At 52.5% G+C, this 12,791-nt stretch overlaps 1 protein-coding gene across 9 annotated transcripts in view; it reads left to right on the top strand.

The window, feature by feature from the left end:
• PRRC2B (proline rich coiled-coil 2B) overlaps positions 1–12,791 on the top strand; it is an 83,064-nt gene that overhangs the window by 14,567 nt on the left and 55,706 nt on the right. For 8 of the 9 annotated variants that reach the window (XM_062207357.1, XM_062207353.1, XM_062207352.1 and 5 more), the window contains exon 2: positions 12,602–12,771. In XM_062207357.1, the coding sequence (XP_062063341.1) occupies positions 12,657–12,771 (115 nt within the window). In that variant the 5' untranslated portion in view covers positions 12,602–12,656. The remainder of the gene's footprint in view (positions 1–12,601; positions 12,772–12,791) is intronic. The other variant, XM_062207350.1, reaches the window with a different exon arrangement.

The raw sequence follows: 12,791 nt of genomic DNA, 5'->3' as shown, positions 1-12,791 counted from the left end.
GACAAAAGGAAGAGCTGGCCTTTCCACAGAAGGTGCTGGAGAAAGCTGGATTCTAAACACCAAAGGAAAGGTAAAATATAAAGCTTCTAGAAGAAAACTTAGGGGAATATTATTTTAGAGAAAGCAGGATTCTTTGAATAGGGTAGGGAAAGTACTAGCCGACAGAGAAAATGGATAAATAGAAGTCCATTAAAGCTTATGTCTTTCGCTTTTCATAATGCTCCAAGAAGGAGCAACAGACCCTCCTTTGTAATTGCCTGGCATGTTAGTTAACGGCCCTGTTTGTCCTGGAGCCCTCTGTCCTCCTTGCTCTTGTGCCCACGGCACAGCCACTGTCTCCAGCTTCCTATGGTGCTCATGCTGAGACTTGCCTCTGTGCTTCTGTGTTGAGTCTGTCCTTCCTGGATCCTGTGCTCAGTTGGATAATTTGGGCAAGTCTCTTAAACTGTCTTCCTCAGTGAGGGTATTTAAGACGAGTAAGTTGAAGTCCAGAAGTGGGCACGCTTGGGTTGGTTGGGCCATTGAGGAATTAGGTGTCTTGTTTGTCCAGATGGGTTACATATCCATTCTGAACCAGTCACTATAAGGAGGGTGGGCTTCTCTTGGACCTGGCTCGTCTTCCTGTAGCTGGGTGTGGGTCTGTGCCAGCTTCGCTCAGGCTCTCAGGCTGCCCAGGGAGGAGGGAGAATGAACTGCTGGGTGGACAGACGGGACTGGCCCCTGAAATGTTTGCCATCCTGTTCTGTTAGCACACCCCTGGGCACCTTCTGAGAAGGTGAATGTTTTGAGTCTTACGCTGTGCCCACACTTGACTTGGTTGGCGGAGTGTTGATTACATTCTAGACTGAAAAGCATTTCCGGGGAGGGCAGTGATGAGGAGTCACCGGTGTTGCTCCTGAGAACTCCCGCAGTTCTGATCCTTTGTCCCTGGGACCTGTGTTTTTTAGAGGTGGGAGAGAGTAACTTTTAGAAGCTTACAGTTCTTAGCTTTATCCCTAATGTTCTGAAATTTTGTGTTGTACCTTGTGTCCTTTTACTTAGTGGGCTTTTGCACTCTGGGGTACTTCAGCCCTGGAGATGTTTTATTTGATAGTTCCTCCCAGCGCCCCCTCCACCCCACCCTTGCTTCTAGAACTAAGCAGATCTGGACTCCTAGATGAATCCTTTAATTAGGGGGTTAATTTTTCAGAGGTTGCTTAACTTTGCCTTCTACCTCTTCTGTTGGATTTTGTAACTTTAGGGCAATTTACAGAAAAGCTGGAGTTGCGGTGTGTGCTCATGCCCGCATCTCCCCTCTTGTAAATGACAGCACAACTGATGAACCACATTGGTGCCTTGTTATTAACCAAGGTCTGGACTTTGCCAGGAAACTGGCAGTCGGTAGACTTCCGGTGTTTTTGATGATCTTGACAGTTATGAGCAGTGCTGGTTAGGTATTTTAAGGAATGCCCCTTAATTTGGATTTGTTTGATGTTTTTCTTGTGATTAGCCTGAAATTAAGGGATTTGGACTATCATTATTTAATTCCTAGAGTTTTTTTCTTGCTTTTTTATTGTCCCTTGAGGAAAAAAAAAATCCTGTTTTAGTTTTATGGGTGTAGTATCTTACCTTAATTTTATGAGGATGTTTTTCTAAAAAATTTTTGAAGAGTTCTTATTTATTTATTTGAGGCAGAGTTACACACAGAGAGAGAAAGGTCTTTTGTCCACTGGTTTGCTCCCCAAATGGCTGCAGCGGCTGGAGCTGGCTCGATCCGAAGCCAGGGGCCAGGAACTTCTTCCGGGTCTCCCATGCAGGTGCAGAGGCCCAAGGACTTGGGCCATCTTCCACTGCTTTCCCAGGCCATAGCCGAGAGCTGGATCGGGAGAGGAGCAGCCAGGACGTGAACTGGCGCTCTGTGGGATGCCGGCACTGCAGTGGAGGCTTAGCCTACTAAGCCACAGTGCCAGCCCTGAGGATGTTAGTTTTATATTACGGATCGTTTTTGTCTTTGGTTGCTGGCATTGTCTGTTTCCTGTAGGTTGCCTGTTTATTTGGTCTCTGCCTTTTAGTTGCCATCTCAGATGCCTGTGTGATTGGAGATTGGGCGGGCAAATAGGTGGGAGCTCCTCTGTATGGGCGCCCCAAGTGTAGGTTTTCTTTCTCGGGTTTTTCAGAGCAGATGCCTTGGAAAGGAACCCCGTCAGCTTGGAGGCTACCCTTCTGTGTGGCGTCAGCAGAGAGGCCCAAGGCTTCTGTAGTTCTCCACTCCCTCTGGCTTCTCTCCTCACCCCCATCCCCTCTGATCTCAGTCTGGCCTGTCTTGTCTGGTTTGTCCAGTGGGGGAGGGGAATGGGACACGGGGTTCTGGCCTTCGCATGCGCGGCCTCGAGGCAGTCCCGCCTGTTGCATTCCAGTCTCCCTCTTCCTCTTTCATCCCAGGAGGATGGGTGTTCTCCCCGCTGCACCTCACTGGGTTTCAGCCTGCTGGATGTGTTACAGCCATGTCTGCCAGGGTCGTCCCTGTCTTCTGGGTTCTCTTTATTGTTTACTTCATTTGGGGGGGTTCCGGAAGGGTGAGCCCCGTGTGCCTGTGGTCCTTCTTGCCACGGGGAACCGAGAACCCCTCCATTCTCATTGTGTTTCTGTGAGTTGGAAGGACCAGAGTTTGTGCGTGGGTGACACAGCTTGTTTAGTCACACTCAGGCTTGAGCCCTCTTGCCAGTTTCACTCTGCTGTTGCGCACATGAAGGGACGTGGCCTGGCTTTCTGCATCGGGACATCTGCAGCTGCTGCAGTGGTGAGGCCCAGAAGAAATGACCGGTGGGGTTTCTGGTCGCTTGTCACCGCCTCCTTCCAACTGTGCGGTGAAGTCCTCCGTCCTGTCACCCAGACCTTGAGGAGGGGCCGGGAAGGCAGCAGTGGCTGATGGCCTCGCCTGGCTTCCTGGAACCGCTTTAGGTGTTGATGTGGCATTGGTAGCTTCTAGGTGAGGACACAGTAAGGTGGGGTAGCCTCAGGCCTCCTGGGCTCCTTTAGCTCTGGGCGTTGTGTGTGCAGAGAAGCCACTGCCTGTGGGGGGAGTGGGCCCTGCGAGGGTACTCTGTGCCACCTGCTGCACGGGGAGACCGGCTTTGGCAGGAAACCAAGAGAATGTCACGTTGGGAAGGCAGGGAGCAATGGTTTCTCTGGGGCCAGGCTGGCCTCCTCCTTCCTCTCTCTCTGCCCGGATTCCGGCCTGCTGCAGGTGACGTCATTCCGTTGGGAAGGGCTTTGAGGTGTTGTAAACAGAGTTGCCCCTGAGCTGGCCAGGGACAGCTGCGGGTGCCTGGGATGGCTTCCTCTGCATGCCTGCGCTCCAGCAGCTGCCGTCTCTCTAAGCTGTCTTTAAAAGTATTTTCATAGTTTTCTTAAACAAACAGCAAATCTGTTTAGAATTCATATGCAATGTTTTATGACCTTTCTTGCCAGACTCCTTTGAATAGGAAATGGAAATGGAATAGCAGGAGGCGGATAATCAGTGCTGCAACGTGGCAGCACCAGGGTGCGTGGGGCTTGTTCTGGTGAGGAGAGGTCTAGAGATGTATCTGGGAGCTGGTTTGGGGGCTTTGTGGCTTTTCCCTGTCGGGCATAGTCGCATCCTTTTGTCCTGAAGAGTTACAGGTAACCAGTGAGCCTCTGCATGCAGTGTGTGATCGTTTGGATCTGCCTGGATGCACCTAGAGCCCTGGCTTGGGACAGCCTGAAACTGGGGCAGTTCAGTGTTGTTTAAAATGTAGTCCCAGCAGAGTGTTTGTCTCCAAAATTTGGTGAAAATCACAGTGTGTGTGTCTGTCTCCTGAGAGTTAAGTAAAGGGGTCCTCCCATAGGCCTGGAACATCTATGAATTTGAGGGTGACACGCACGTCGGGGGCAAGCTCCTGGTGCACAGAGGGGTTGGGGCACAGGTGCCAGGTCTGCCCAGCACTCCAGCGGCCCTGTTAGTGAACTGGAGGCTTTGCTGATGAAGAGGCGTCCAGAGAGATGAGCACTGTGGCAGGGCAGGGAGAGGAGCCTTGGTGACAGTGTGCCGAGGCCGAGCGCTGGATCAGAGAAGGTGTGTGTCTCGTGTTCTCCTTACACGCATGCCCGAGAAGAGGGCATGAGCAGTGTGCAGGAAGCAGTTCTGTCACAGCGCTTTCGGGACGGAGGTGAAATGCACACCGGGGTTCAGAGAGGAGATTGGCAGGTGGGGGTTGGTGGCGGTGTAGGGCCACTGCGTTGTGTCCTCCAGTGTAGTCTGGACGCTGGGGCTGTGGGCTCAGTCCAGGGTGTGTGATGGCTGAACAAGCCCTGGGCCTGGCGGGCCGGAGCGGAGTTCAGTGAGGCAGAGGGGCTTGCAGGTCAAGAGCAGGAGAGCGAGGGTGAGCCGAGAACTGGCCGGAACCGGCCCAAGTCCTTGTTTGTGGCTTCTGTGGCTTCCTAACGGGCTGTCTCCTCAGGGCCGAGGACTGCCCCATTCTGGTGGTAGCCGCTGTCCCCTCTAGTGGACGCTGGTCATCACATGGCAGAAGCCCCACTTTGCTACCCTCTGCTGCTCCTTGGGAGCGTAGTTTCAAGCAGTGTTTCCTTGGCAGTCTGTGCTGTGTGAATGAGCGGACTGTGCTGCGACTGGCCGGACTGCAGCTTCCCGATGGGCCAGCTCCTGACTCCGAGGGCAAGGGTGTGGGTGCTCCGGCTTCCTGAGAGCTGCCCCTGCCTTTCTGACCGCTGGGCTGGGAGTCCGTGAGAGCTAGAGATGTGTAGGTGCCGCAGTGTTGAGTGAGCCAGCAGTCTCCCCTCAGAGCCCAGCTAGACGGCCCTGCCCCCACCGTGGGTGGGACTCTGTTGGATCTATCTTATTGCTCTGTTTTCATTTGCTTACTCTTACCCTCTAGACCAGCGACCAGCAAACTGCAGTCCCAGTTCTGGCCTGCCTCCTGTTTTTGTCGATAAAGTTATATGGAAGCAAGCTGTGCCCCTGTGTACCATCTGTGGTTCCCTCATGCTGCATTGATGGTGCTGGGCAGTTGCAGCACACCGTTGGCCCATGAAGCCAGATGTATTTACTGTCTGGCCTTGTACAGAACTCCTTGCTCCTGGAGTCAGGGGCAGTCTCCTTGTCTTCCCCAGCAGAGCACGGTGTCTGGCACACATATTGGTCAGTAAACATTTGAGTAATGGAAGTGGTGATGCAGCCTTCCTGTGTGAAGGTTCTCTTGGCCCGACATGGACATGTTGGGGAAGGATAGGCCTTGTTAGTCATGTCCCTGGGTTTCGTGCTGATGAATTGGGTATCCGTGCCTGGCCCGTAAGTGTTGGTCCAGCCTGCTATCAGTTTCCATTTGTTTGTGATCATGGCTTTGGGGGTGTTCTGTTTAGTAGTGGGGTCTTAATCCTTTTGTGCAGACCACTGTCCATCCTTCCTGCCCACCTCTGGACGTCTGCTTATGCCCAGGACCACAGCGCTCATGCTGAATTCGTCATACGTCTTGCCCAGGACCCTGTGCTGTGCGAGATCCTCCTCCACATCAGTGGCTGCAGGAAGGAGCACCTACGAGTGCCCCTGGCTGTCCTGAGGGCGAGGACTAGAGGAAGCAGAAGGTGACTTTGATTCACTGTTAGTAGACTCAGGGAGACGGTCAAAAAAGCATGGAAGTGGATTTGCTTTGCCTGGAACTCTGGTTGCTGGAGGTGTGGCATAATGTGCTTGTCGTGGAGTTTTTGTCCAGTACCACCGTCTGTGCAGGCCAGAACGCAGCTGTTGAGCCTGGGCAGACGGACAGCAGAACGGATTGCACAGTCTTTCCTGTTGGCAGTGGCGTCCCAGGTTCCCCGGGCACTTAATCTGCAGGCCTGGCTCCAGCACCTGGCAGCCTTGTGACCTTGGACGAGTTACTTTCCTGTGCTGATTGAACTTGAACGTTCTCTGCCAAACAGGCTGACACAGTAGTATCTCCCAGAAGGGGTGGTTGTGCGTCGTCAGGGAGCTAAGGCATGGGAGTGTTTAGCAGGATGCCCAGTCTCAGCAGTGCTGGAGGCCATCAGCTCTGGACGTGCAGCTGTTAGGGTTCCCAGTGCATTCCAGGCTGCCCCAAATTGCCTGCTCAGGCACCTGACACTGGCTGCTACCCAAGTGTGGAGTGAAATTAATCCTGTTATCCGGAAATGGCTTTTGATAAAATAAGAGTGCAGGGAGACTTTCCCTCTGGTGCGCAGATAGGAACCTGGTTAGCAGTTGGCGACTGGAGAGGCGGGGCTTGGATGTTAGGTGCCTTTGTTGGCAGATCTTGCCTGGACCTCACAGCACTGCCTTCAGTTGCCCAAGTATGCAGATCCGGATTCGCTGTCAGAGTCCTTGTCTTCACTTACTCATTCCTCAGAGCTACCTTCCCGTGGATTTTTGGCCCTTTTCTCCACCGCCTTTTGGCAATGTTTTCTTTTAGGCAGAGATTTCTCAGAGTGCCCCTGGGCCCCAGGTGGCCCTCAGGTGGCTGCTGAAGCAGAGGAAGGGTTGCCATGGGGGGCAGGAGGGGGCAGGAGGGCCCAGCTCGGGTCTGCTTTCTGGGTAGTAAATATGGACGTTCCAGATCAGATTTTGTTTGGGAATGAAAATAATTCTGTGCTCACCAAACGGAGGGGAGACAGCAGGTGGCCCTAAGCAGGACTTGGTCCCCACTTACCTGCAAGGACTTGGGACTGGTTCTAGCCAGTTCTCTTCTCACGAATCTGGAGAGATCCTGTGACCTCCAACCCACAGAAGCCTAAGCCGACTTCCTGACAAAAACCCATGGTATTCTTACTACCATGGGATCAAGGCTGCTTGAGTTTGGAGTGTGTGCCGATAAATAGAAATTCAGTAGATGTTTGGAGGTTGGTTAAAGGCCTCCTGGTCTGACGCTTGTGAAAACCAGCTGGCAAGCAGGGAGCCAGATGGGTGTGGGTCGAGCTAGGCCCCGGTGTGGCAGCACTTCAATGGAGAGACATCCAGCTGGGGGACATCCAGATGATGATGTGTTTATCTCGGAGCCGTGCTGTGTGCTGTTTGTGGGTGTCCGTAAACGTCACTTGTAGAAGCTCACAGAGTCGGTCCGTCAGGCTTTGAGGGCCGTGTGGGACACCTGCGTTTTCCCTGCCAGGCCGCCTGATGTGCTGCCCCTGCTCTAAGGGAACATCAGCCTGAACGAACCGCCTGTGCAGTCTTTGTGGAGAGTGAAGTGAGCAGGTGGTAGGCTCCTGCCCCAGGGGGTCGTTTCCATAGCATAGGGACGCAGGTGATTGCCTGTTAGACCCAGGTGTGTATCAGAATTAAATCCCAGATGTGGTGGGTTATTTACATGCTTGATTTTTAGAAATGGCCGATCCTGGCGAGTTCTTGTCCAGACTCTCATTCAGTCAGTGGGGAAGCTGAGGTCAGTAGTGTGCTCAACAGGTGTGAAGCTTCATCAGAAGGGAGCCACTTCAGAAACAGTGTGCGTGCAGGTTTAGTGCAGGTCTCGTCCAGTGCATTCCTTGTTCCAGCACCACCTAGGCTCTGGTCACCAGAGGTGGAGAGAGTTGTACCAGAACATGGCAGGTGCCCTGTTAGTGTTTGTGGAATGGTTGTGTTTACCGGGAATACCCAGTTCCAGTAATAGTTGTAGGCTGACTGACATCTCTTAGACCAAGTGTTAATCCCCAGGAGTGACTCCTGTTTGTGCACCGTCTTTTCTGTTTTCCCTGGGGTGCTGAGGTGGGAATGGATGGCTCTCAGAGAAGATGGGATGCATCAGGAGGACACACAGAGACCACCTGTTTGTGTCCGCTCTAGCCTCTGTCCACAGGCACGGTCAGGGCAGAATCGAAGAAGGACCTGTTTTTGTGTCAGTGAGCTAACAGACTTTAAGACTTTCTAGCAATATTTATGGGAAAAAAGTGTTTCTGGTCAAATTTCATAATTTTTAAAATTCTACATCGAATCTTTTTAAGATTTATATTTTTATTTGAAAGGCAGAGTAGTAGAGAAAGAAATATCTCCAAATGGCTGTAACAACCAAGTGTGGGCCAGGCTGAAGCCAGGACCCAGGAATTCCATCTGAACCTCCCATGTGGGTGGCAGGAACCTCCAAACACTGGGGCCCTCACCTGCTGCCTTCCCAAGTGCCTTCGCAGGGAGCTGGATTGCAAGCAGAGCAGCTGGGCTTGAACCAGCACTCTGATATGGGATGCCAGCATGGAGAGCCGTGGCTTAACCCAGTGTGCCACAGGGCCAGCCTTTCCACATTGAATTTTTTTTAAGGATTTATTTATCTATTTGAAAGAGTTGGGGGGAGGGAGAGATCTTCTATCTGTTGGTTCACTCCCCAAATGGCTGCAATGGCCAGCACCAGGCCTGGCCGAAGCTGGGAGCCAGGAGCTTCCTGTGGTCTCCCACATGGGTGGCAGGGCCCTAGCACTTAGGCCGTCTTTTCACTGTTTTTCCCAAGTGCGTTAGCAGGGAGCTGGATTGGAAGTGGAGCAGCTAAGACTTAAACCATCACCCATTTGGGATGCTGGCATCACAGGTGGTGGCTTTATCTGCTATGCCACAACACCAACCCCCATGTTGAATCTTTTTTTTTTTTAATGTATTTATTTTCTTGAGAGGCAGAGTTACAGACAGAGAGGTTTTCCATCTGCTGGTTCACTCCCCAAATGGCCGAAACAGCTAGAGCTGGGCTGATCTGAAGCTAGCTAGGAGCTTCTCCTGGGTCTCCCATGTGGGTGCAGGGGCCCAAGCACTTGTGCCATCTTTTGCTGTTTTCCCAGGCCATAGCAGAGAGCTGGATTGGAAGAGGAGCAGCCAGGATATGAATCAGGGCCCATATGGGATGCTGGCACTGTAGGCGGCAGCTTTACCTGTTATGCCACAGCACCAGGCCCCCACATTGAATCTTAACATGCTTGATTTTTTCTTTTTTTACAGGCAGAGTTAGACAGTGAGGGAGAGAGAGAGAGAAAGGTCTTTCTTTTCTGTTGGTTCACCCCCCAAATGGCCACCATGGCCAGCGTGCTGCGCCGATCCGAAGCCAGAGGCCAGATGCTTCCTCCTGGTCTCCCATGTGGGTGCAGGGCCCAAGCACTTGGGCCATCCTCCACTGCCTTCCCGGGCCATAGCAGAGAGCTGGACTGGAAGAGGAGCAACCGGGACAGAATCTGGCGCCCCAACTGGGACTAGAACCCTGGGTGCCAGCGCCACAGGCAGAGGATTAGCCAAGTGAGCTGTGGTGCCAGCCATGCTTGATTTCTTAAATGGTTGATGGTTGCCTTTTATTAGATTGGTATTTAGTTATGTAAAGACCTAGTTGAGGCTGGCGCCGCGGCTCAATAGGCTAATCCTCCGCCTGTGGCGCCTGCACTCCAGTTTCTAGTCCCGGTCGGGGCGCCGGATTCTGTCCCAGTTGATGCTCTTCCAGCCCAGCTCTCTGCTGTGGCCCGGGAGTGCAGTGGAGGATGGCCCAAGTGCTTGGGCCCTGCACCTGCATGGGAGACCAGAAGCACCTGGCTCCTGGCTTTGGATCAGCGCGGTGCACTGGACGTAGCGCGGCGGCCACTGGGGGGTGAACCAACGGAAAAAGGAAGACCTTTCTCTCTGTCTCTCTCCCTCACTGTCCACTCTGTCAAAAAAACAAAAACAAAAAACAAAAAAACCTAGCTGAATTTGAATGAATGGAGGTGTCTCTGTGTATGTAGCTGGGTAGAGGCCTTAGGACAGGGAAGAGACATACTGGTTTTGCTCAGAAATGTTTGTCTTTACCCTCAGGTGAAAGCCATGCTCTAGGGCGTGGCTGCTGTTTAGCATTTTTGAGCATGATGCAGAAGTGAGAGAATCTGGAATATGCTTCTTAATTATCCCAGTGACCACGGCGGGTCCCATGTGGGTCATGTCCAGCTTGTCCTGCGTGTCCTGGTCCAGTTTTGTGTAGCACATGGCAGTGTCCAGTCGAAGTATCTTAGTAAAGGAGTGTATGAGTTTCCTGTTGCTCATGTAGCAAATTATCACACATTTAGTAGCTTAAAGCAACTTGAATTTATTCTTAGAGCTCTAGGGCTCAGAAATCTGAACATGAGTCTTTTTTTAAAAAATTTATTTATTTTATTGAAAGAGTTCCACAGAGGGGAGGGGTCTTCTATCCGCAGGGCTAACCCCCAGATGGCCGCAACGGCTGGAGCTGTGCTCGTCTGAAGCCAGGAGCTGGTAGCGTCTTCTGGGTCTCCCACCTGGGTGCAGGGGCCCAAGCACTTGGGCCATCTTCCACTGCTTTCCCAGACCATAGCAGAGAGCTGGATCGGAAGTGGAGCAGCTGGGACTTGAATCTGTGCCCATATGGGATGCCGGCACTGCAGGTGGTGGCTTCACTGGCTACACCACCGTGCCGGCCCCTGGAAATGAGTCTTAATGGAGCTAAAATGAAATTGTTAGCAAGACTGTGTTCCCTCTGGAAGCTGCCTGCGTTCTTTGGCTCACTCTTCGTCTGTCTTTAGTCGTTCTCCAGCCTCTGTGTCTGTGGTCCCAAGGTTCTGACCCTCCTGCCTCTCCTGCAAGGACCCTCGTGCTTGGGCAATCTCTCCGCCCGAGACCCTTCACTCGGTGACATCCACAGAATCCTTCTTGGCATGCAGAGGTGACACCCCCAGGTGTCTTGGGTTGTAATACAGCGTTTCATTTCCAGAGCCTTCTTTGGGTCTGCCATCCTCTTAGCACACTGGCTGCCTCTCCTGGCCTGGGTGACTTAAGTGCAGAGTGGTGAAGTGGGAACTTACTGTGGCACCTACCACCAAGTGCCTTTGATTAGTTGGTGGATGTTTTTACAGTCGCTAAGGATATGTAATTAACATGCCTAATCTTCTCCTTACATAAATTCTGGTGATGGGGAGTAATAGTCACTTGCTTGGTTTTTTGGTTTGTTTGTTTTGTTTTTGTTTCTTAATCAGGTTTGGAACCTATAGTTGAAGTTGGGTGTAGGAAAGGCAGTGAAACTCTTAGTCCTCTTAGTGCTCCCGGGCATGCAGTGTTCACATCGAGAGCAAGTGAGTGAGTGATGAGGACAGTGCTGCTGGACACGTGGATGCCTGCAGGTCAGCAAGTGGTGGGGAGAGGGGGATTCTTGGATGTCTGTACGTGCAGGTGCACAGGTGGGCACCCTTTTGTCAGCCCTGGGTGCTGGCTGTTTCACCCGGGGGTGTCTGGGGGAGCTGCTTTTGTTGCCTAGGCAGATCTTTTTCCTCTCTCACACCTGTTGTACCACGTAGCTTATCTTAAGCACTGCTGTGTAAGATGAAGACAAAGTAGCTCCATCAGGCAGTCTTCAAGTCTCACTGCGGGGAACTCGTAATCTGGCCAGACACCTCTGCAGTCGCAGACTGGCTTTATAGCAGGCACAAGTGTCCTAGGTTGTTGGCTACGGATTCTGCAAACTTTGCTTGTCGTAGCGGCAGCGGTGCAGCTGAGTGCACCAGGCCGCACCGCCAGAACCCGCAGTGTGGTGAACTTGTTCTTCCTGAGGCCACGGCAGTCCCCGCATTTCCCTGTACTCATGGACTGGTTTGGGGGTCCACTGGGTGTCAGGATTTCTTCTGATAGCTTTGTGGAATGGATCCATGAGGGTGACCTGAAAGAATTTGACAAGGCATCTTCACAGCCCGCTAAGGATTCAGGACTCCTAGAGCCCCAGCATGGCGTCCAGCTTGTTCCTTGGCAACAGACTGAAGGCTTTGTGCAAACTTTTCTGATTAATACCATGGTGGGCAGGCTTGCTGTGGGTTGCAGCCTTAGGAACTGGGTGCTTGCAGCCACCACAGAGTATAGGACTCATATATGACGTGACCTTGCCTGCATCTCTATCTGCATGTTTGCCAGGGCGCTCTGTGGGGCACAGAGCTGGCAGTGGTGCCGGCAGGAGACCCTCAGGAGAGAGCGCTTTGCGTCCCACTGCTTCTTTCTGCACGACTCCACTCTTGGATGTGCTAGCGCTAGCGTGTACCTGATGGCTGCTGGCAGATGGGGGAAGAAAGGCCCCATGCAGACGCTTCCTCTCTGGCTGCTGTTTCCGCGGTGTGGAAGACAGCATGCACCCCGCTGTGCTGAATGATTTGCTTACTTGGGTTGCCTGCCTTTGATTTGTCTTTGTTCTTTGAGATGAGCAGCCTGGGCCCAAGTGCCCAAGTGCGCCATGTCTCTCCCCCTGTCCTGGCTGTTCTGTTTCTGATGGTACATGGATATTCTACAGGGGTGAGCGTTGCTTTTTCATCTTGAAGAGCTGCCCTTGGATTGGAGAGAGGGCTGAGTATGTGAGAGCTTCCACGGCGGGGTCGTGGTGTGCAGCGGATGCTGCTGGTTCAGACAGCAAGAATCATTAACAAAGTGTGGGCTTGGGGGTGGCCTAGCCTATGGATCACTTTTGGGGTGTCTGCAGACACTTCTTACCTGTGAGTCAACTGCCTGTGGCGGCAAGGGCGTTTCCTAAGGATGGTCCAGAGCTGTCTTCAGATCTCCAGGCCAACCGTGACCCCTGAAGTCTGCTGGATCCGTCTGCTGCATCGGAGGTGCTGGTGATTGACACGTTTTTTCCCCCCTATTTCAAAGGCAGATTGGGAGCGGTGCCGAGAAAAATTTCCTTACTAGATGACATTTCATCGCAATGTCCGATCGTTTGGGGCAAATAACCAAGGGCAAGGATGGGAAAAGCAAGTATTCGACTCTCAGCCTGTTTGATAAGTATAAAGGAAAATCAGTAGACGCGGTCAGATCCTCAGGTAAGAAGCAGGCTGAGGCC

The sequence above is a fragment of the Lepus europaeus genome, chromosome 12, assembly GCF_033115175.1.
Source record: "Lepus europaeus isolate LE1 chromosome 12, mLepTim1.pri, whole genome shotgun sequence".
In the NCBI taxonomy this organism is placed as follows: Eukaryota; Metazoa; Chordata; class Mammalia; order Lagomorpha; family Leporidae; genus Lepus; species Lepus europaeus.
This window is presented reverse-complemented; position numbering and strand designations above follow the sequence as displayed.